At 40.3% G+C, this 22,920-nt stretch overlaps 1 protein-coding gene across 1 annotated transcript; it reads right to left on the minus strand.

Annotated features, from left to right (window-relative positions):
* Positions 1-3,914: 3,914 nt before the first annotated feature.
* LOC124264675 lies at positions 3,915-21,030 on the minus strand. Its single transcript, XM_046699432.1, has 4 exons — positions 20,875-21,030; positions 9,019-9,127; positions 6,809-6,924; positions 3,915-4,183 (listed from the first exon to the last, which is right to left on the minus strand). Exons 1-4 carry the CDS (start codon positions 20,909-20,911, stop codon positions 4,107-4,109), a joined length of 339 nt encoding a protein of 112 aa, XP_046555388.1. The 5' UTR covers positions 20,912-21,030; the 3' UTR covers positions 3,915-4,106.
* Positions 21,031-22,920: the final 1,890 nt, after the last annotated feature.

Below are 22,920 nucleotides of genomic sequence, written 5' to 3' on the forward strand. Positions count from 1 at the left end.
AAAGCATATTTAAATTTAACTCCCCTGTTCCTTCCCTCCGTTGAACCGGAAGCTGTCAGGGGTAATGGAGGCGAAGAACGATTTGACATGCCACGAAAAAATGTTGATTAAATATATTGTACGTGAGTAATTATTAAATATGAGGTTGGAAATCTGAGAGCACAACTCTGTGAGGACATGGGTGTCTACCTTTGATGATGGTGATATTTTATTTTGACATTAAAAATATTTTTTGAACCGAAGCGAGGGAAGCACGTTGCCAACCTTTGCTCTCTTCGCTCGCATATGGGAAGACTGGTCATTTTGTCTTTGATGCGCAACCCTATTTTAGCTACAATTTGCCGTACGTGGGCAGACGTACTATGCTGGCTGGCCGCATGGAACTCTGGGTAGGAGAGTGCGCAAATCTCGTACCGGAAGTATGCTGGGCCCCGTCTCGCACATCGCAAGCTAGTGCGCGCAAAGGGAGCCGGGAACCAGCTTAGTACCGGAATTAGCCCCTCGCGAGACTTAAGTCAGAGACCATATAATATTACGGTCTCTGCTTAAGTCAATATTCCTATGATAGTGAAATACATGGGTTCTTGGTCTTCGCTAAAATCCTCAGGGACATCGGTTCTCTGTATCTAACAACCTGACTAAATGATATTAAAAAGATTCCACGTTTTGCTCTCTTAAATTTGGCAATCTGATCGTAACTGACAGACATCCATCGCAATGCCAACATAACCATGGCGACATACGAACAGGTGGCGCCTTTAGCGACGAAGCAAAGGGAAGTACCTTCGACACTACTTCAGGAACAGACCGCTCGTAATGACGATGCAAGGAAAAGTGGTACAATTGATTTTGTTTGTATGAGAGTTAACAGATAAAACGTTTCTCAGTGTGGGGAATTGTGATTTAATTTATATTCCGCATTGAATGGAAGAAGTTGGCCTCCTGTACACTAGTGAATACATTTGACCACGAACCCAAGTCATGTCTAGAATGATTTAACAAGCCCATAAAGGCATTTTGTGAGCTTCTTTTCGAATGTTTTTTGTGGATATATATTTGTGGTATTGTTTATGTCCTCAGACACCAGAATGTCGGAGTGCAAACTTGCTCATCAGCTGTGTATTTATGTCCTGAAATCCGAACAAGCGCCGCACGAGGACTGTTCCAATTGGTTTGAGGTATACATTTTACGGATACGTTTCTGTGAAAACGTTTTGTCAAAGGATATATTCTCTATGACCTGTTAACATATATCATAATTTAAAAAAAATGTATTCATTATTATTACAGGAAAAACGGTACACCGTTGTACAATATAAACAACCAGGATTTGTGTCTGAACAAACCATATTCGCAATAAAGATCACATATTTATATTCACAGTTTTTAGATGCACAACGAAACAACCTTTAAGTGATATTACCTTTTACGGCTTCCTTCTAAGGCTATCACTAAGCTCATAAATAACCCTTTATTGTGCATTCAGGTATCCGTGACTCCACTCATTGCACTCATCTCTCTCTCTCTCTCTCTCTCTCTCTCTCTCTCTCTCTCTCTCTCTCTCTCTCCTCCCTACCTCTCTCTCTCTCCCTCTCTCCTCTCCTCTCTCTCTCTCTCTCTCCTCTCTCTCTCTCTCTCTCTCTCTCTCTCTCTCTCTCTCTCTCTCTCTCTCTCTCTCCTCTCTCTCTCTCTCTCTCTCTCTCTCTCTCTCTCCTCTCTCTCTCTCTCCCTCTCTCTCTCTCTCTCTCTCTCTCTCTCTCTCTCTCTCTCTCTCTCTCTCTCTCTCTCTCTCTCTCTGTATTTGTGTCCGGGTTTTTTGTTGTTGTGTGTTTGTGTTTTTTGTTTAGTGTATGCTATTGTTTGTGTTCGTGCGTGCGTGCGTGCGTGTGTGCTTGCGCGCGTGTGTGCGTCATGAATTAGTTTATAGTAGTTGTATACAACTGGATTTGTGTTCCTGTATACGAGGATGTTTGGTGTGTGTATTAATATATTTATCGCATTTTAATAAAGCGATTTGCTAATTGGAACGACCGGTTAACACATATTGCATGTTGCTGTGTTGCTATCGAGTCTGCGAGAGACACTCTGTGGTGTAACATCGCCAGTATCAACCCAATAGTGCTGAGTGTCAGTCTCCACACAAGATCTGATGCAGACATAGTATCCTGCTTCCTGTCCTGTCAGCCCCCAGTCACCCTGCAGGAAGATGACCTCCAGCTGTACTAGTCTGTGCTGATCGAGGGGTTCTACAGCCTCTGCCACTATATTGACTCTTAAATTACACGCATAACAAACTATCCATGATTTAATCTAATTGTTTTTCCCTGCTGTTATTGTAATCTCCTATGGAGGAATAAAAGAGTATATATATGCGCTACTTGGGTTCCTGTTTTTCAAAGGTTAGCTAAGTGTTATCATTCACCTCTCACTCTCTCACCTACTTTCTCTCTCCCTCTATTTGAATATATGTGTCGCTCGTCATATGCCAGCGTTTAGGTGTCATCGTCTCTCTTTCATCTTTCTACCCGTGAAGATCCGGGTTAGAATTGATCTTCAGAAATCCATGCTTGTCCTAAGAGGCGTCCAACGGGATCGGGTTGTCAGACACGCTGACTTGGTTGACACATGTCACCGGTTCCCAATTGCGCAGATCGATGCTCATGGTGTTGGTCTGGTCCAGACTCGATCATTTACAGACCGCCTCCATATAGCTGGAATATTGCTGTATGCGGCGTAAAGCTAAACTCACATTTTTTTCTCGGAAATCTAGACTTGCTCTATTTAGAGCTTCAGCACTGCAGACTGGGCTTGGCAGTAGGGAAAATATTGTGGTTCAGGGACTGTGAGACAGACTGCAGTTTATCTCATATTTATGCACATTGCTCGAATTGACCGTATTTCTGCGACAGTCGTAAGTCCATGTTAGGTATCTATGATCAACGTACCTACGATGGCTCTGTGTTTATGAAACGCTATCAAACAAAAACCTTGGACCGAGGTTGGAACTATTTCGCATTTAACTGCATTTACCAATCAACATGCCAATAATAATAATGTGCTAGCCAATTAGAGATGATTAGAATAACATACTAAATTGATGACACATTGGTTCTGTTCACGTTATTTCAAGAGCATTATAATTCCGGTAAAAATATCGTTCGCTAATCGCATGATGTTGTTTGTAAGGCAACAAAATGCATACAATTGTATGTTGTTTAACCTATTTAAACTTGGCGTCGTTACTTGTTTTACCCAGTCAGACATAGGACACCTTCATGGTACTTAAGCACAAAGAATTCTCAAATCGAAACAGTATTTATGTCCATCTTATTCCTTAAGTGTATCATAATTTTTTTTTAACCAACCACATTGAGCAACATACATTGCTTACCCTGCAGTATTAGACATTTATCAACAAATCAAAGCCCTGTTAACAATTTCAAAAGCAAAGTCAATATGTAATACTATTTTAAAAAGATTTGTGTTTTCCGTTTTGTCGATTGGTGTGTGTGTTTGCTCAAGACGATATCACGTGGATTGAGACTGAGTCCGAGGTTTTTGTTATATCGGTAAGGTAGAATAACAGTTTGGATACCATCAATTCTGTGTGTAGGTCAGAATGCAACGCAGATTGTAAATGGAACTTGTGTGCCGGTTTGACTGACACCTTTCACATACAGTGAGTGAGTATGGTTTTACGCCGCTTTTAGCAATATTCAAGCAATATCACGGCAGGGGACACCAGAAATGGGCTTCACACATTGAACCCTTGTGGGGAATGGAACCCGGGTCCTCGGCGAGACGAGCGAACGCTTTAACCACGAGGCTACCCCACAGCTCCCTTTCACATGCAATAGTCTGACATAATCGGTTATGACGAAGTCATAATGTAGAAACAAGAGAAAAAAATGAAATAAACTTATAAAAACATTTTATTATAGTGTATGATGACAGACACTTCGAAGACGTTACTTTGTTGAGTAGAAAAACGTTTATCTGGCCGCTGAATTTACTGACTAAAGCAGACATGTTGACTAATTATTGTAGTTATAAAAGTGACATGGTAGAACAAGACAGAAGTGGACTAAGACACTCGGTGGATGTAATTATCTCGTAAACATGGACGCAAACAGGGCCAGGAGGACACAGGCTATGGACACTTGAACCATCGTCCCAGCGGAGCCTGGAATATAGAGGAGAAACGTCTAGATTCCCGATCATCATTAATATATGCAACATGTAGACAGTCGGCAGCGGATCCCGAAATTTGCAAAAGTCATCTATGTTTGATTTTAAGTGAGTTACTTTGGTTTAACGCCGCTTTTAGCAATATTCCAGCAATATCACGGCGGGGGACACCAGAAATGGGCGTCACACATTGTACCCATGTGGGGAATCGAACCCGGGTCTGCGGAACGCTTTAACCACTAGGCTACCCCGGCCCCACCCCATTGATTTTACGGTTGACAGTTTAGTCATTTAATTTGACATCTCCACATAAACATAAACACAAGTGTGAAATTGCATGTGGAAATGATCACTAATCTTTGCGAAAGCAGGAAGTTCCTAATAGTTTGTAATTTATAAAAAAACTACGTTATGCGGAACTGATGGAATCCAGTAACCAAAACTGTTTTATTTGTATATTTACGAAATGATTAAATTCTCTTTTGTATTTTCTAGCAGTCCTTGGAACAACAATGTAAAGACGCCATGTTTAAATCGAACAAGTATACTTGGAATTAAAGTAGATCTGGTTCCATAATTCCCTTGCGAACTCAATAACTACTCTTTTTGCGAAAATGCACATGGTTATATTATTATTAAACATAATTATAAGACCATTAAGCCATCAACGACTGCAAGTGGACATAAAATACAAGTTACAATGATTAAATACATTAAAATTGCCTCTCTATGGAAAAATCAATATACTGGCTAGAGGTCGTCAGAGAGACTTTGGTTAAGGGTTAACCTGAAGCAATGGAAATAAGTATTGCGAGATTACCAGTACAAAGATTGGCGCTCATAATTGATACATAATGAATACAATTGCTTGAACTCATTGTTGTCACGTGACCAGTACAATAACTGCTACTCTTGACTGTCAGATGGCCACCGCAATGTCTGCAGCTCATTGTTTCTAGATGATCAGTACAGTATTTGGAAATCATGATTACCTGATGATCTTCACAATGACTGGAGTTCATGATTGCCAGATGGCCAGTGCAATGACTGGAGTTCATGATTGCCAGATGACCAGTGCAATGACTGGAGTTCATGATTGCCAGATGGCCAGTGCAATGACTGGAGTTCATGATTGCCAGATGGCCAGTGCAATGACTGGAGTTCATGATTGCCAGATGGCCAGTGCAATGACTGGAGTTCATGATTGCCAGATGGCCATGGCCTGGAGTTCATGATTGCAATGCAATGACTGGAGATTGCCAGATCATGATTGCCATGATTGATGGCCAGGGCCAATGACTGGAGTTCATGATTGCAATGACTGGAGTTCATGATTGCCAGATATGGCCAGTGCAATGACTGGAGTTCATGATTGCCAGATGGCCAGTGCAATGACTGGAGTTCATGATTGCCAGATGGCCAGGGTAATGACTGGAGTTCATGATTGCCAGATGGCCAGTGCAATGACTGGAGTTCATGATTGCCAGATGGCCAGTGCAATGACTGGAGTTCATGATTGCCAGATGGCCATGCAATGACTGGAGTTGCCAGATGGATTGACTGGAGTTCATGATTGCCAGATGGCCAGGGCAATGACTGGAGTTCATGATTGCCAGATGATGGCCCAGTGCAATGACTGGAGTTCATGATTGCCAGTGCAATGACTGGAGTTCATGATTGCCAGATGGCCAGTGCAATGACTGGAGTTCATGATTGCCAGATGGCCAGTGCAATGACTGGAGTTCATGATTGCCAGATGGCCAGTGCAATGACTGGAGTTCATGATTGCCAGATGGCCAGTGCAATGACTGGAGTTCATGATTGCCAGATGGCCAGTGCAATGACTGGAGTTCATGATTGCCAGATGGCCATGCACTGACTGATTGCCAGTTCATGATTGCCAGATGGCCATGCAATGACTGGAGTTCATGATTGTCATATGGCCAGTGCAATGACTGGAGTTCATGATTGCCAGATGGCCATGCACTGACTGGAGTTCATGATTGTCAGATGGCCAGTGCAATGACTGGAGTTCATGATTGCTGGAGTTCATGATTGCCAGATTGCAATGACTGGAGTTCATGATTGCCAGATGGCCAGTGCAATGACTGGAGTTCATGATTGTCAGATGGCCAGTGCAATGACTGGAGTTCATGATTGCCAGATGGCCAGTGCAATGACTGGAGTTCATGATTGCCAGATGGCCAGTGCAATGACTGGAGTTCATGATTGCCAGATGGCCAGGGCAATGACTGGATATCATGATTGTCAGTGGGCTAGAACAATGACTGGAGCTGACGGTTGCCACGTGGCTAGTACAATGCCAGGAATTTGCCTGATACCCAGAACAATAGCTGGAATTCGTAAGTGCCTGATGACCTTTACAATATTCCAACTCACGGTTGTCAATTGACCAGTGAAATGACTGGAGTTCATTATATTCAACACTTGTAAGATGGTCAATGTGATTGATGAATAATGACATGTCGTCCATTTTGCTGCATGTGATCTCATACATAACACATATTGTACTCAACGTTTAGCAATGATCCTGCAATATCTCGGAAATGGGTTTCACAGATTGTCCCTGAAGACCTTACAAGGATTATACAATACTTACATGTGCCTAAGTCAACACCGCTTGACTGCTTCAGACTACTTTCCATAGTTTTCAGTGTATCAGAAAGATCACAGTCTTTCATAGATCCCAAGCAGCTTTTGAACTCGCCGTAAATTCTGTTGGCAAACGAACAGAACTTGTCAAAGTTTTATTCAGGATATGGTGAGTATGTTCATATGTAACCTTTTTATATTTTTTTCATATTTAGCAATCTTATACATTTCCCGTCATTGGGTGAACAGTTACCAGCAGAAAGAGTGTGCAAGTGGTGAAAACAGGGGCATTGGGTGAACAGTAAGCAAGAACAGTTACCATCTGAAAGAGTGTGAATGTACTGAAAACAAGGATATTGGGTGAACAGTTACCATCTGAAAGAGTGTGCAAGTACTGAAAACAGGGGCATTAGGTGAACAGTTACCATAAGAACACCATCAGAGTGTCCAAGTAGTGAAAACAGGGATATTGGGTGAACAGTTACCATAAGAAGAGTGTGCAAGTAGTGAAACAGGGGCAGGTGAGTTACCATCTGAAAGTGTGCAAGTACTGAAAACAAGGGGTGAACAGTTACATCATAAGAATGAGTGTGCAAGTAGTGAAGTGAAAACAGGGGCATTAGGTGAACAGTTACCATCTGAAAGAGTGTGCAAGTACTGCAAACAGGGATATTGGGTGAACAGTTACCATAAGAATGAATGTGCAAGTAGTGAAAACAGGGGCATTAGGTGAACAGTTACCATCTGAAAGAGTGTGCAAGTACTGAAAACAAGGACAATGGGTGAACAGTTACCATCTGAAAGAGTGTGAATGTACTGAAAACAGGGATATTGGGTGAACAGTTACCATAAGAATGAGTGTGCAAGTAGTGAAAACAGGGGCATTAGGTGAACAGTTACCATCTGAAAGAGTGTGCAAGTACTGCAAACAGGGATATTGGGTGAACAGTTACCATAAGAATGAGTGTGCAAGTAGTGAAAACAGGGGCAGTAGGTGAACAACCATCTGAAAGGGGCATTGGGTGAACAGTTACCATAAGAATGAGTGTGCAAGTACTGAAAACAGGGGCATTAGGTGAACAGTTACCATCTGAAAGAGTGTGCAAGTACTGAAAACAAGGACAATGGGTAGTACAGGAACAGGGACATTGGGTGAACGGTTACCAAGAACAGTTACCATCTGAAAGAGTGTGCAAGTATTGACAAGAGGTACAATTTACGAAGAGGAATAGAAACAGGAGCATTGAGTGAACAGTTACCAAGAACAATTACCATCTGAAAGAGTGTGCAAGTACTGACAACAGGTACAATTTACGGGTAGTACAGGAACAGGGACATTGGGTGAACGGTTACCAAGAACAGTTACCATCTGAAAGAGTGTGCAAGTATTGACAAGAGGTACAATTTACGAAGAGGAATAGAAACAGGAGCATTGAGTGAACAGTTACCAAGAACAATTACCATCTGAAAGAGTGTGCAAGTACTGACAACAGGTACAATTTACGGGTAGCACAGGAACAGGGACATATGGTGAACGGTTACCATCTGAAAGAGTGTGCAAACAATGGCTGTATGTACTGAGAACAAGCATCCGCATCGGAGGTTGTATATTGAAATTAAAGAGTGAATTATAACATAATTTGCTCAGACAATGTTGTTACGGGGACCTAAATGTCAATGATGCAACCAATGTGTAACTTCAAATCATTTTCATCTAAAGTTAATTTTTCAAAACAAGTAGACAGCGAACGAGTATGCATTAAAAAAAATACACAGTAATTTGATAGCAAAAGCAAATGTGCAGGGACAAGACAAGTGAATGTGAAGGTATAGCTAACAAAGACAGCGTTACAAAATGCATAGATAGATGCTGGACCAGGGCAATTGCCACCCGGACAATTGCCACACAGGACAATTGCTACCCGGACAATTGCCACCCGGACAATTAGGGCAATTGCCACACAGGACAATTGCCACCCAGTTATTTTTGCTATAATAGTTAGGACAATTGCCACCCAGAATTTTTAAGCAATTTTATTTGAGAAAAATGAATGCAGGTTGTCAATAAACACAACTTGAGAAGATGAAGAGTCACTGTTTTCTTGGTATATTCATATTCTGACTTTGATCAGCTTTTAACCTTGAATTTTGACTTTGATGAAAACTTAAGACATATTTACTAAAATAACTGAGACAATGAAAGCTTTGTATAGGTACCTGCAGAGGCTTGACTTGTCTTGTTGGCCACCAGATTTTTTTCCCAATTCATCTGAGCATTTCCCTATGGCACCAAAGTCGCAGGCAGCAAAACAGCTGCTAACCAGACCTGTCGGAGAAAAGTCATACACTTAATTTTGGTGGAGGTAACTCTAAAACTAGAAAGCACTAACGTTGGTTGCCAAACGAAAAGTAGGTCGTAACTAATGGGCGATCTTTTTAAAGTTATCTGCCCTTCACTAGCCCGCAAGATACGCCGATCCGGACGGTCAACTGACAGGGCATGTCGTATGTGCGACGCGAGCTGTACGTGTTACTAAATATTACGCCTACAGACAGTTTACCAGTATGGCCTTCAACTTCACCGATAACGTTTACGATGGTGCATGGACAGTTTATGTTTTCCCCGAAACGATTATCTATCAAGCGTTATTTCCTGAAATATTTGTCCCATGGTTCCTAGATCAATCATTATTATCAGACGATTATCAATTGATTATTTACAGACCGCCGCCATATACCTGGAATATTACTGAGTGCGGCGTAAAACTACCCCCCTCACTCACTCCCCGTTCGAAGCGAGGCGGTGGAATCAGCTGATCGTTCATTTAGGTTTTGTCGTTTTACAATCGGTAATTTAAGTTTTGCACAAGATGTCTAAATATCACAATGTTAAACCTGGGGTGTATTTTCATTGTATACAAGTTCAAATCTCTTTCATATAAGGTTATATGCATGCAATTCAGTACGGCGGGTAGTCGATACATTACATGAAATGTGAAGGTCTTGTATGCAACGTACATATATGGATTTTTGACAGCAACACAAATATTTCGCAGGTATATAACGGAGAGAAGGGAGAAACAATAATATAGCAAAGCTCATATTTCATATTTAGACCTAGCTTTTTATGTTTCCTTTGTAAATATATTTTCTCACACACAAGTAGTAATTAACGTCATCATTTTTTCTCTCACACACACACAAAAAGGCAATAATATCAATGTTTTTAGTTTTTTACGTCATTAGATATCTGCATTAAGGACTTTTCACTGATATTTTGTACGATATTATTACTTTAATATTACATTACACGTTTACCAGTCATTATACATAAGTATAATATGTTACATGTGATGTCAAATATAAATAAATGCATAACCATAATAATATCTAAATGGAATGATTATGGCTTAAATTCGAATTTATGTTATCATAACAATATTTGATTAAAAACATATTTACTTTGCCATATTGATTCCTAACAAAGAGATAATGCAACAGATGCCTCCGTGAACTGTTGAATGGAAATCAGGATATAAAGGTAAAGCTAAATAATAGATGCATGTAAGGGAAAATATATTGTCAACATATTATTACGTAAAGAAGAAGATTCATATGTCCTATAATTCTATTAATGTATCATATACATCCTCTTTGGTAGTCAGTATGATTTGTTGAGACAAATCTCTGTAATTGGCTGCTTGTTTTAAGAGCTATATAAATGGTATCAAACTTTGGAAATGAATCAATAAATTAACATGTATGGTGACTCAAAGCACTGGCTGAGGGACATATTTAATAAGGGATAGAATATTATAGGTAAATGTTTTCTGTCAATCTATGACGACTGGTATCTCTGCTGCAACCGACTAGCTGCTTGGATAACAGATGTATAGTACATTTAGGTTACTTTGAAAATATAGTGTCAGAATTTAAAAACAAAATGAAAAATCACTTGTGTGACGAACTGCTTATCAAAACGTAACATTTATAACACCTGTTGAATTCTGCACGTTATTTCTTCAGTTGTCACTAAAGTCATGGATGTATGATGTATATACTACATGTATCTGGAACCAGTTACTCCTTGTATCTACAAACAAACAGTTACAACATATATGAATCTGTCAGTTTATTCACTCTATCTACAGCCTGACAGATAGTCAATGTATCGTGAAACTCCTCCAGTAAGTCATCTGTACCTGGAACATGTCAGCAGTACCATCTACCTACAACCTGACAGCTAATCCCTGTATTTACAACCTGTCAATTGCTACTCCCTGTAATTTGAACCTGTCAGTTACTCCATATATCTTGCACCTGTCAGTTATTCCCATGTAGCTGGAACCTGTCAGTTACTCCATGCATCTTGAACCTGTCAGTTACTCCATGCATCTTGAACCTGTCAGATACTCCATGCATCTTGAACCTGCCAGTTACTCCATGCATCTTGAACCTGTCAGTTACTCCATATATCTTGAACCTGTCAGTTACTCCATGTAGCTGGAACCTGCCAGTTACTCCATGCATCTTGAACCTGTCAGTTACTCCATATATCTTGAACCTGTCAGTTACTCCATGTAGCTGGAACCTGCCAGTTACTCCATGCATCTTGAACCTGTCAGATAATCCATGAAGCTGGAACATGTCAGTTACTCCATGCATCTGGAACCTGCCAGTTACTCCATGCATCTTGAACCTGTATGTTACTCCATATATCTTGAACCTGTCAGTTACTCCATATATCTTGAACCTGTCAGTTTCTCCATGCATCTTGTGCCTGTCAGATACTCCATGCATCGTGAACCTGTCAGTTACTCCATATATCTTGCACCTGTCATTTACTCCATGTAACTGGAACTTGCAAGTTACTCCATGCATCTTGTGCCTGTCAGATACGCCATGCATCTTGAACCTGCCAGTTACTCCACGTAACCTGAACCTGTCATTTACTCCATGTAGCTGGAACCTGTCAGTGACTCCATGTAGCTGGAACCTGTCAGTTACTCCATGCATCTTGAACCTCCCAGTTACTCCATGTAGCTGGAACCTGTCAGTTACTCCATATATCTTGAACATGCCAGTTACTCCATGCATCTTGTGCCTGTAAGATACTCCATGCATCTTGAACCTGTCAGTTACTCCATGTAGCTGGAACCTGCCAGTTACTCCACATAACCTGAACCTGTCATTTACTTCATGTAGCTGGAACCTGTCAGTTACTCCATGCATCTTGAACCTGTCAGTTACTCCATGTAGCTGGAACATGTCAGTTACTCCATATATCTTGCACCTGTCAGTTACTCCATGTAACCTGAACCTGTCAGTTACTCCATATATCTTGAACCTGTCAGTTACTCCATGCATCTTGAACCTGTCAGTTATTCCATGTAGCTGGAACCTGTCAGTTACTCCATATATCTTGCACCTGTCAGTTGCTCCATGTAACCTGAACCTGTCAGTTACTCCACATAACCTGAACCTGTCAGTTACTCCATGCATCTTGAACCTGTCAGTTACTCCATGCATCTTGAACCTGTCAGATACTCCATGCAACTTGAACCTGTCCGATACTCCATGCATCTTGAACCTGTCAGATACTCCATGCATCTTGAACCTGTCAGTTACTCCATGTAGCTGGAAACCGCCAGTTACTGCATGTATCTTGAACCTGCCAGTCACCCCCTGTATCTTGAACCTGCCAGTCACCCCATGTATCTTGAACCTGCCAGTTACTCCATGTATCTATGAGCATTTTTCTGTAACATATGTTCATTTCAGAGACTAGTTGTTAGTCTATTCCTCTATCTACAACCTGTCAGCCACTTCCTGTATCTTGAACCTGTCGGTTATGCCATGAATCTTGAACCTGACAGTTATCTTGAACTTGACCTATCAATTTAACCCTGTAACTACAACCAGACAGCTACTCCATGCATGCTACAATCCGTATTTACTACAACCTGTCTATCCAACCAGATAGTTATACACCCAGGCAGTATCTAGAACCTGCCAGCTCCTCCCTGCATCTGCAACACGATAGTTACTCTCTGTATCTACAGCCTGTCAGTTACTCCTAGACTAACAACTAGTCTCTGAAATGAACATTTTTACAGAAAAAGGGCTCATAGTGAAAGAAAACCAAAATATGATAAAAAGGAGCCCTGAGACTTTCTTCATTTTCAGGAAGGTGTGGAAATCTAGACTTGCCACATTTTCTAGACTTGCGTGGGGTTTCGTCAGGGTCTGTATAACAGACTAAGTTACTCCATGTAGCTACGACATGTCAGCCTTTCCTTGCATCTTTAAGCAGACAGTTGATCCATGCATAGTGAACCTGTTAGTTACTCCATGTAGTTGGAGCTATTGAGCTATTCCTTATGTCCACAACCAGAGGGCTACTCTCTGCACCTACAACCAGACAGTTACTCCCTTTATCTTCAAGCTTGCAGTTACTCCATGTAGCTGGAACATTTGAGCTATTCCCTGTATCTACACCTAGAGACCTACTCTCTGTATCTAAAGCCAGACAGTTGGTCCCTGTATCTACAACCTGTCCGCTACTCCATGCATATGTGGCTGGAACATTTGAGCTATTCCCCATGTCTACAACCTGACAGTTACTCCCTTTATCTTCAAGCTTGCAGTTACTCATGTAGCTGAAACCTTTGAGCTATTCCCTGCATCTACACCTAGAGACCTACTCTCTGTATCTACAGCCAGACAGTTGGTCCCTGTATCTTCACCTAGAGACCTACTCTCTGTATCTACAGCCAGACAGTTGGTCCCTGTATCTTCACCTAGAGAGCTACTCTCTGTATCTACAGCCGGACAGTTGGTCCCTGTATCTTCACCTAGAGAGCTACTCTCTGTATCTACAGCCAGACAGTTGGTCCCTGTATCTTCAACCTGTCCGTTACTCCATGCATACGTGGCTGGAACATTTGAGCTATTCCCCGCATCTACACCTAGAGAGCTACTCTCTGTATCTACAGCCAGACAGTTGGTCCCTGTATCTACACCTAGAGAGCTACACTCTGTATCTACAGCCAGATAGTTGGTCCCTGTATCTACAACCAGACAGCTAATCCCTGTATCTACAGCCAGACAGCTGATCCCTATATCTACAGCCAGACAGCTGATCCCTGTATCTACAGCCGGACAGCTGATCCCTGTATCTACAGCCAGACAGCTGATCCCTATATCTACAGCCAGACAGCCGATCCCTGTATCTACAGCCGGACAGTTGGTCCCTGTATCTACAACGAGACAGCTGATCCCTGTATCTACAACCAGACAGCTGATCCCTGTATCTACAACCAGACAGCTGATCCCTGTATCTACACCTAGAGAGCTACTCTCTGTATCTACAACCAAACCGTTATTCTGTGCATCTACAACCTGACAGTTACCCCCTTTATATATTTGGGCTTTATCAAGAAATCTGTAAAAATCTATTCAGTATTATATTCCTTAAACTACTGCTTCCATTTTTCGTGTATGGAAAATATTTGTGTATCGTGGTATAAGGTATTTAACATAGTTTCGTTGTTTTTCGGCTACTAGAAATTAGGGGCGAATTATTCAGCAGTGATACACAGTGAATGGTGTCAAACCGCCACTAAAAATGTGTTTACGCCAAACCCCCTCAGGCCGTGCGCCACAGGTGGGGCAAGGAGGTTGGGCAAAGTTCAAGGTCAGGTTTGTCGGCTGTCTGGTAGCAGCAGAACCGCATTCCACACTACACAGGCTCTGGGTTAGACAGACTAGCTCTGGCTCCCAGAGACTCAGAACTAAGTATTCTACAGCCAAATCCTTCCAACATTTACATTTATGTGCGCTCTGTCATCCAGTTTGAGAATATGGTAAGATGTGTACAGTTGCAATGTTTGTTGACATATATTGTTTATCATCAGCGCATACATGTGCTGAATCGGCGTAAAGTAGAAAGGAACAGAATGTTTGTGATACATATAAGATTAGTTTTGTTGACCAGACCGCAACTGTCATAGGGTTTTTTTTCATAAATAATTTTGTTGTACCACAAAAATCTGGAAACACATGGAAATGGAAAAGGTATTGTGTGACGAGGCAGTCAAGATTATATGCATCATACCGATGTTGGTGTGGCTTTGTGTAAAGTATGGAGTGAGTTTTGGAATGGAGTCTGGATTGGTAACTTACAGTCGTTGCTGAAGAGACTAGTGGTACCGTATAATATTTGTGAACATAGACATTGCTGGGGGCTTTTGGATAATGATATACATGACAAATATCAAAATTAATCCGAATATATATGTTTTGTTCTTCTCATGGTGTTCTGTTGTGCCTCATAAGAATATAAATAATCCGTTCCTGGTCTAGGTATGTCTCATCGTTCCCCGGCACCTGTGCATGCCACAATGCAGGAGTGCGGACAGTCTTTTTCACAGTCTCTGAACCACATTATTGTCTCGACTGCCTAACCCTCCCTGCAATGGTAAGCTCTAAAGGAAACAAGTCTAGATCTTCTCAGGATCATCTCCAATCTCACCGGGGCTCCTTTTCAATTTAAATGGGATTATTTGGTAATGTAACATTTATATATATTCAGAGACTAAGCGTTAGTCTAATGTGCCTCTAGCCTTGTCCTTCTTAGTGTGTGGATGTATACTGATTCTATGCCCATAATAAGCAAGTCTTGATACAGGGACAGTATATGACACCATATATCATAGAGGCAACTTGTTCTTACTATCCATAACCTAGACAATATGCTTCAAAGTAAACCTTTATCCCCCAGGGGCATGTGTCTTTGAGCGAGTGATGGAGTGGTCATCAACAGAGCTTAGCTCAAATGTGACATACATCAGTGACAGCTGGTTATTAATGTCTCCGCAAGTTAGAGTGGAGGCGTGTCTATAAATTTATCTCATTTTAATTTATCTTCCAGTATTCCAATACAAAGTACATTCCAAAATCCATTTCATTCTTTACACTGTGTCTGTTGGTGTAACTTTATGAAGCTGTTTAACGAAATAGATGCAAGAATGTTTCAAAGTCGTGTTATAACCAGAACGTCAGATATCCCCAACTCGGCCGTGTATTAATATGTATATTTATATGTATGTTCCACAAATGAACTGCATGTTCTCGTATATTTTAGTCTGTGTGGAACAGTTCGAATATATTTCTTCGAATATTAAACCAGATATTTTGATAAATCAGGATTGGTGAAATATCCAATGGACTTATAATTCTACAGGATTGTAATAACGATCTATCTGAACTTATGACCGTACGTCGACAAAATTGTCTGTAAGTGATACTTGATTCAGTATATATTATTAAACGTAAGCTTCCAAAACACCTTATATCCAAACAAGCAAGATTTGCTTGTCTGGTGTGACCATCACCAATGGTCAAGGAAATACCACTTCTAGTGTGTAAATGACGCAAATTTATTGCAACTGATCAACAAATCCCATATAGAAGTGATAAGATGTAAAAAATGCCGATGAACTAGTTTCTGTCTCCTACGGCAGCCTTGATGTTGGATCAAGACCTCAAGGCAACGCACCGCACAACTGGCTGGCGAAACTGAACTCACTCAGTGCTTGAAATAGGCGGTATGACCTGCTTAGAATCAGGTCGTATCTAACAGCGCTGGGTGTGCCTCGTTCTCCGATAGACACGGGATAATAAGAGACCATGTTCCGATATGGTCTTAAACAGAATATATGTTAAAAGAGTTTTATTTATATACTTGCATGTTACCGTTTATGTGTGCCTGTTTTTTTGTGTTTTTGTTTGTTTTTTTTTTGGGGGTTTTTTTTTTATTGTATGTGTGTGTGTGTGTGTGTGTGTGTGTGCTTGCTTATCAATGATGTTTCAATGAACTAGTTGGGTAGTAGTTGTATACAGCTGGCTTTGTGTTCCTGCATACGAGGATGTTTGGTGTGTGTATTAATACATTTGTCGCAATTTTCATAAAGTGACTTGCTAATTGGCTGTGCCTTCTTGGGTTCCTGTCTTTCAAAACTAAACCAAGTGTTATCGTTCATATAAGCGCAGAGGAAACCGTTCTGTGACGTATTACAGCCGGATGAACGAAACAAACTCTTTGGTTGCTGCACACGCTACTTCAGAAGGAAACGGCGTCTGATGAAAGGATTGCCATAGTACCTCGTGATGTGGCTAAACAGTGGGGCGCATCTCCATCTGGGGCCATTACCACAGAGAGGGGTCTCACGAAAAACATTGATCTAGTACATGGCAATTGTCGGAACCATTAGTGTTGAATATGAAAGTCCTCCTGTCTGCCTGTTGTATCTGTCTGTAAGACTGTCTGCCTGCCAGGATTTACTGGTCCTTCGGCCTGGGTGTATTCTAAGTATGCAATGTATCTGTTTGTAAAGCTGATGGAGTCGTTGTCGGCACGGGTACTACATATATGTACATGTATATTTGTAGTTTATAGCATAAAGATAAAGATAAAGATATTTATTGCATAGCATTCCATGAAGAAACAGTGGCAATATTCTATAAGCTACAAATATTTACACAGTAGGTACAAGAAATATAGATACATTTCACACATAAATGATGTATATTATAACAATTTTTAGAAATCATGTGGTATAATGACATGGAAATAATATATGAGGAGACTTTGGTAAGATATAAAATTCATTTAAAGTTGTAAAGATGGTGACATATTTTGGAAATTAATTCAGGACTTCTGTTCGTGAAAATTATTAGGAATTGTTCTTTTTTTGAGAGTGTAGTAAATTCTTGCTCATAATAAAGCATTGTGTGTATAAGTGATTCCCTTTCTTCGTTATACTTGGTACATGATATTATATGGTGTTGCTCATCGTCTAAGACACTGCACATTTCACAGAGACGTTGTTCTAATGGGGTTGCAGGTTTTGTATATCTTCCAGTTTCAATTTTGAGTTTATGATTACTTAAACGTAGTTTTGAAAAATGTGATCGATGAGCTTTGTTTTTACAATGAAATAGGTAATTTTCGAGTTTTATAGATGACTTGACCAATCTGTATGTTCTTAATTTGTGCATATTGCCACTGTTTCGTCATAGAATGCTATGCAATAAATATCACATCTTATCTTATCTGTACCCTAGTCAAAATCTGAATACAGAAACGTACCCTGGGACGGCTCCATTCTGCAACATATCGTTTTATTGATCGGAACTGTCGTATCAATTGAATTAGATGCAATTGATTGCGTTATATTAGAAACGAGCATGACAAATATTTCAACATGCAACAAGTAGACAGGAGCAAAACATCAATCCGTCATATCCGTCATGTACGTCATATCCATCATATTGTAGATGTATATAAATCTATCTACATAAATATATTTATCTGTCTCCACATTTGAAAAATTGAACTTTTACCAGTGGACAGTCGATTGATAAACAGAAACGAGAGAAACCGGAACTGTACCTATAGTACCATCACCAGCGCCCCCTGGAAAACAAGATGGCTGCCCGTCCACGGGACCCCATGCGTTAGGTTTATCGGATCCCATGCCTTGAATAATTATATACACACATCCGAATCGTTAGCAGCTATGTTTATGTTTGCTCCATATTATTGTCTTGAACTTTATCACATAACTGCTCAGCGCATCTTTTGTGACTATCGGAATCGATTATGTTGGGGTATCAAGGTAAATGCCGTCACTGGTAGTGCCTTAACACTATATTCTTTAATATATAATCAGTGGCGGTATATACCTAGACTAACCCTTAGTCTCTGAACACACATAGATATATTTAATAGTTACAATAAATCCATTTAAGTTGTAAAGGAACCCCTGTGAGATTCAGAACCTGAAGAAATCTAGACCTGCTTCATTTAGGGCTTTAGCATTTCAGGGTGGGCTAGGCAGTAGGGAAAATAATGTGATTCAGGGACTGTGAGACAGACTAGTGTTTACGTTGAAGCCAGTGTTTTTGCGTCACAAGGTCATGTGGTCCAATATGACTATGTCAAAACAATTCAGATTTGGCCCTTAGACTATGCAAGGGGTTGAAATTATGTTTTTTGTAATTATTTTACTGACAGTTAGCGGAAACCTAGACAAACAGATCCCATTTCGTAAATTGAACATGAATTGCCTATCAGGAACACTAAAGACATCACAGTGACTCATTTCGGAAAGGTCTACTTGGGTATTGCATTATTACCAACAACTACATCTTAATACACGACAAACTGCTGTTTGGTGTGGTGTCTGGGCTAAGTTGTGACCATTCTGAATGCAGTGGAGTATGTCATAATGAAGACCAGTGACCACCATGTGGATGGTTTCAGTGCAACGTACCCTATGGCTAGTATATCCCCATTGTCCTTTATCCGCGCTACAGACTTTCCAACAGCAGTAGTTTTGAAACGGAAAACCAACTTTCAGCAGCCTTCTACTAAGATTCCCAAATTTATATATATATTCCCGTAGCAAGAATTATACATTGTCAGTTGAAGGAAAACCTTATCTCGACTATCTTTTAATCATATGAATGGGCCACTGAAAAGTGATGGAGTAACAATCTTCAGAGAAAATGTGTAATTGTTCCGCAGAGATTCGACAGTATTTTGTATTATCTTCCTTTCAATGTCCAAATCATTCACGAGCTACAATACAGAAAAATCCCAGACTAAAATAACATAAGCTGAGATTTATTGGGGAAAATTTGAGCAGTAAGTTACTTTAGTCCGAGACAAGAACAGACCTCCTTCATATGGCTAGAATATTGCGGTGTGAAACAACGAACAAACAAAAGGGAGGTCTCAAATTGCGTCTTAATGCCCATGAACTGGATCTGGAGACAGTGCTATATTTACACCAAGCGAGAGGGCTACGAGTGTACGTACAGCTGTACAACTCATTGAGGATTGAGATCAACTCCACTTCCTCCTGTACCGCCCTCTCTACATTATTGTAAGGCTATCAGTTCTGGCCGCGTGGTTTCAAGACCAATATCATCACTGCATTAAAATTCCTACTCAATCCACATTGGTTGTCCCTCCCTCATAGCATGTTAAATTACGCGTGTTTCAAATCAAAGATCTCCTGGGAAGATTCCACCACAGCGGTTTTTCAGTATATTCTGGCATGGTGTTGCATCGTTTATCATATCTCTTTAATATGTTTTCCTGTCATAACGGAAATGTGTACAAGTGGTTTTTATAATAGATCCCTTGCGTACAAGTACACTGAAACTAATCACATTTCATTTGTAAGTATACATCTCTAATATATATGTCAATACATGTGTATTTGTCTGTGAATTTCTGTTCAAGTGGATCTCTGGGTCTGTCGGACGTATATCATATAATTATATTTGTAAGTATATATCTCTAATATATATGCCTATACATGCTTATTTATTGGCTGTGAATTTCTGTTCAAGTGGATCCCTGGGTCTGTCGTCTTATATGGTTGACCATATATCTACCTGTCTGTGCATCTGTGTATGTATAGCTATATCTGTCCGTCTGTCTCACTACACTTCTACCTACTTATTCAGTCTCTCCGTCATATACCATGGCCCCATCAAGTAGCCCAAGGCAAGTGTAAAGCTATGCGAGCAATGTTTAGCCGAAATTAGTCACGATGAAGCTTTCACACAGATCTGTCTTGCCACAAGCTAACAACCAGAATATGAAATATACTCCTCTGATCCAGTAGATTATTTTGTAGTATATTATATCAGTCCTTCATCAATGACACAAACATCAAATTTTGTAATAAAGAATTACTTATGTTTTTCAAAATGTCTCTAACAAAATGTTGCATGACTAGGATACATCATCGTTAGACCAATCATGTATATGTTCATGAATGAAACACTTCCAAAGATCCGGTAGAAGACGCTACAAGAATGTGTCTACAACGTTCACGCGGTACAACTTTTCAGGCCGACTGTTTGAAACCAGCACACTTCAGACTTTAGGAAACAAAATAGCATGAAACAAATATAACAGTTAGAAATGTCCTTTTCGGTTGAAATCCATATGACATTAACAGCTGTTATTAATCACAGCAAAGCAAATCCTACCTGCAACAACAACGACGGCGAAAATGACCTTGTTCATGTTGGCTATTCCTCTTTGATAGATGTTACCGGGTGAACGTCCGAAGCGAAATGCTGCAAAGCGGCAACTGGGACGCTAATATAAGTGAACCGCCCACCGCGGAAGCGAAAGGCCCGACCTCGCAACCAGCAGCGCCTCCTAGGATCACCGAATATTTGTTTGCTTATCTGCCGCTTTGGTATGTTCCAGTCCTAGGCCAAATGTTAGAAAAGTTTTAGGATCTTTTAGGATCTCTCAGCAGCAGTGAAAGCGTTATCCAGTAATTGGTATGACAACTCCCACCCTCCAGAGATTCTTGTCAATGTGGAACTAGACACAGAATGTATCAGGGTTGCTGAAAACAAACAAGGATTACCCCGCTGTTGAAACAGTGTCCACATGTTCATAGACCAACTGCATGAGTATTAACCGCATGGTTTAATGGACGGTGACAAGCAGTGATGTTCAATATGATCAGGATATGCAGTATGGTGGATAAGTCCTGGTGTATCATATTACCTGATAATGATGTTACCTCTACATTTCGCCTAGAAGTAGTTCGACAATTACTGGTTGTCATGGCAACCGATCTGCACGGTTTTGATTTCGCATGGTACTTTATTTGAGAGGGAGATGGGTGCATCAATGGATGGACATTTGCGTGCAACGGGAACACTCTATAGAGAAGCCTGCTCCGTGAGCAATGATGGGGATTGCATATCCGGTATCGGAATCAGTGTAGCCAAAGTTGAATTTGTTGGAAATTGGTATTCTTGTTATGCTGTTGAAAGATGAAAATGTTTGCAAATTCCTTGACGGGAAAAGAGACCACATATCGATACGGCATCTCATGGAAACATTATTTAGGCTACATCAAGATGTGACTAACCCAGTTTAAGAGGTATGATAAAATCAGCGGTGAGAAAATTGGCCAAGAATTTATTCATAAAACATGCATGATCAAGTCCGCGAAGAAATGAAGTAAAAGATATCATTTCCGAGGTCTCTGCCTCCGCAAAGTTTATAGGGAGTATATTATCGCCCTTTCAGATACTCGGTTAATTACTTACCCATTGAAAATATCGTTCATCCATGATTCAATTTACTGTGCTTTCACATTGATCTCTTCAAAACTCGTTCCTCAATGTGAAATACTAGCAGTAGCCTTGCTCCAAGGCTGTACTGAATGCTAAGCCCATGTCTGTATAGTAATTCTATCCTTTAAAGAGGCAAGTCTAGATAAGAAGAAGGACGCCAGTTTATTAGAGTGATATTTATGTTTTTTAGAAATTATCATCTAAACTAATAATTATTATAATAGAGACTCGTGCAAGTCTGTACTGGTAGGTGAGTGAGTTCAGGTTTGAACAGTATTGGTGAAATGTCACAGCGTGTTAGACTAGAGTTATACACACCTTAAGCGTGTAACACTCTGGTAAAACCTTACAACTCTACAGTTTAGTAGCTACACTAACGCTTAGTCCCTGAATATATATAATTTTGATAGGAATAAATAAACCCATTTGAATTGGGAAAAAAAACCCAACAACAACAAACAAACAAAACCCCCCAAAACCAGAATATTTTTCTTTTTATAAATTTAACTTTGTATTTTCTTACTAACCATCTTCCGGAGATCAGTGTCCGCTTAATCTTAGAATCTTAGCTTCATCAAAGTTCAAGGTCGTATGCAGATGAAAACTAAGCCTCAGAAACAAAATGATCTTATTTAAAAAGTTATCTCCAAAACTGAATTAAAATTCAAATGGAGCCGAGAAAAGCGTTGACCATAACGTGACAGATAGACTCGATCGAGTTGGATTTTTAAAAATATATTCTCTAGGTTTTGGGCGAAAAACCATGTTGTATGAGACTGACGAATATGGTAACGACGTTTCCATATAATGTTTTGATCATGAATGCTCAGTTCATTAATGCTTGTAGTTCCACCACTATGATACCGTACTGATGTTCGCGTACTCGTTGTATTTGGACCCGTGAAAATCCAGGCCGGATTGGTCTTAAGGGAT

This window comes from Haliotis rubra, unplaced genomic scaffold (genome assembly GCF_003918875.1).
Source record: "Haliotis rubra isolate DU_JTF1 unplaced genomic scaffold, ASM391887v1 Scf936, whole genome shotgun sequence".
Classification (NCBI taxonomy): Eukaryota; Metazoa; Mollusca; class Gastropoda; order Lepetellida; family Haliotidae; genus Haliotis; species Haliotis rubra.

Excerpts from the sequence above, each read along its gene's own strand:
- LOC124264675 (XM_046699432.1), bottom strand. The coding sequence starts at position 20,911 with ATGAACAAGGTCATTTTCGCCGTCGTTGTTGTTGCAG. Across the intron at positions 6,925-9,018 it reads GACAAGTCAAGCCTCTGCAG|AATTTACGGCGAGTTCAAAA; the intron begins GTACCTATACAA and ends GTTTGCCAACAG. Across the intron at positions 4,184-6,808 it reads CGGTGTTGACTTAGGCACAT|GCTCCGCTGGGACGATGGTT; the intron begins GTAAGTATTGTA and ends TCTATATTCCAG.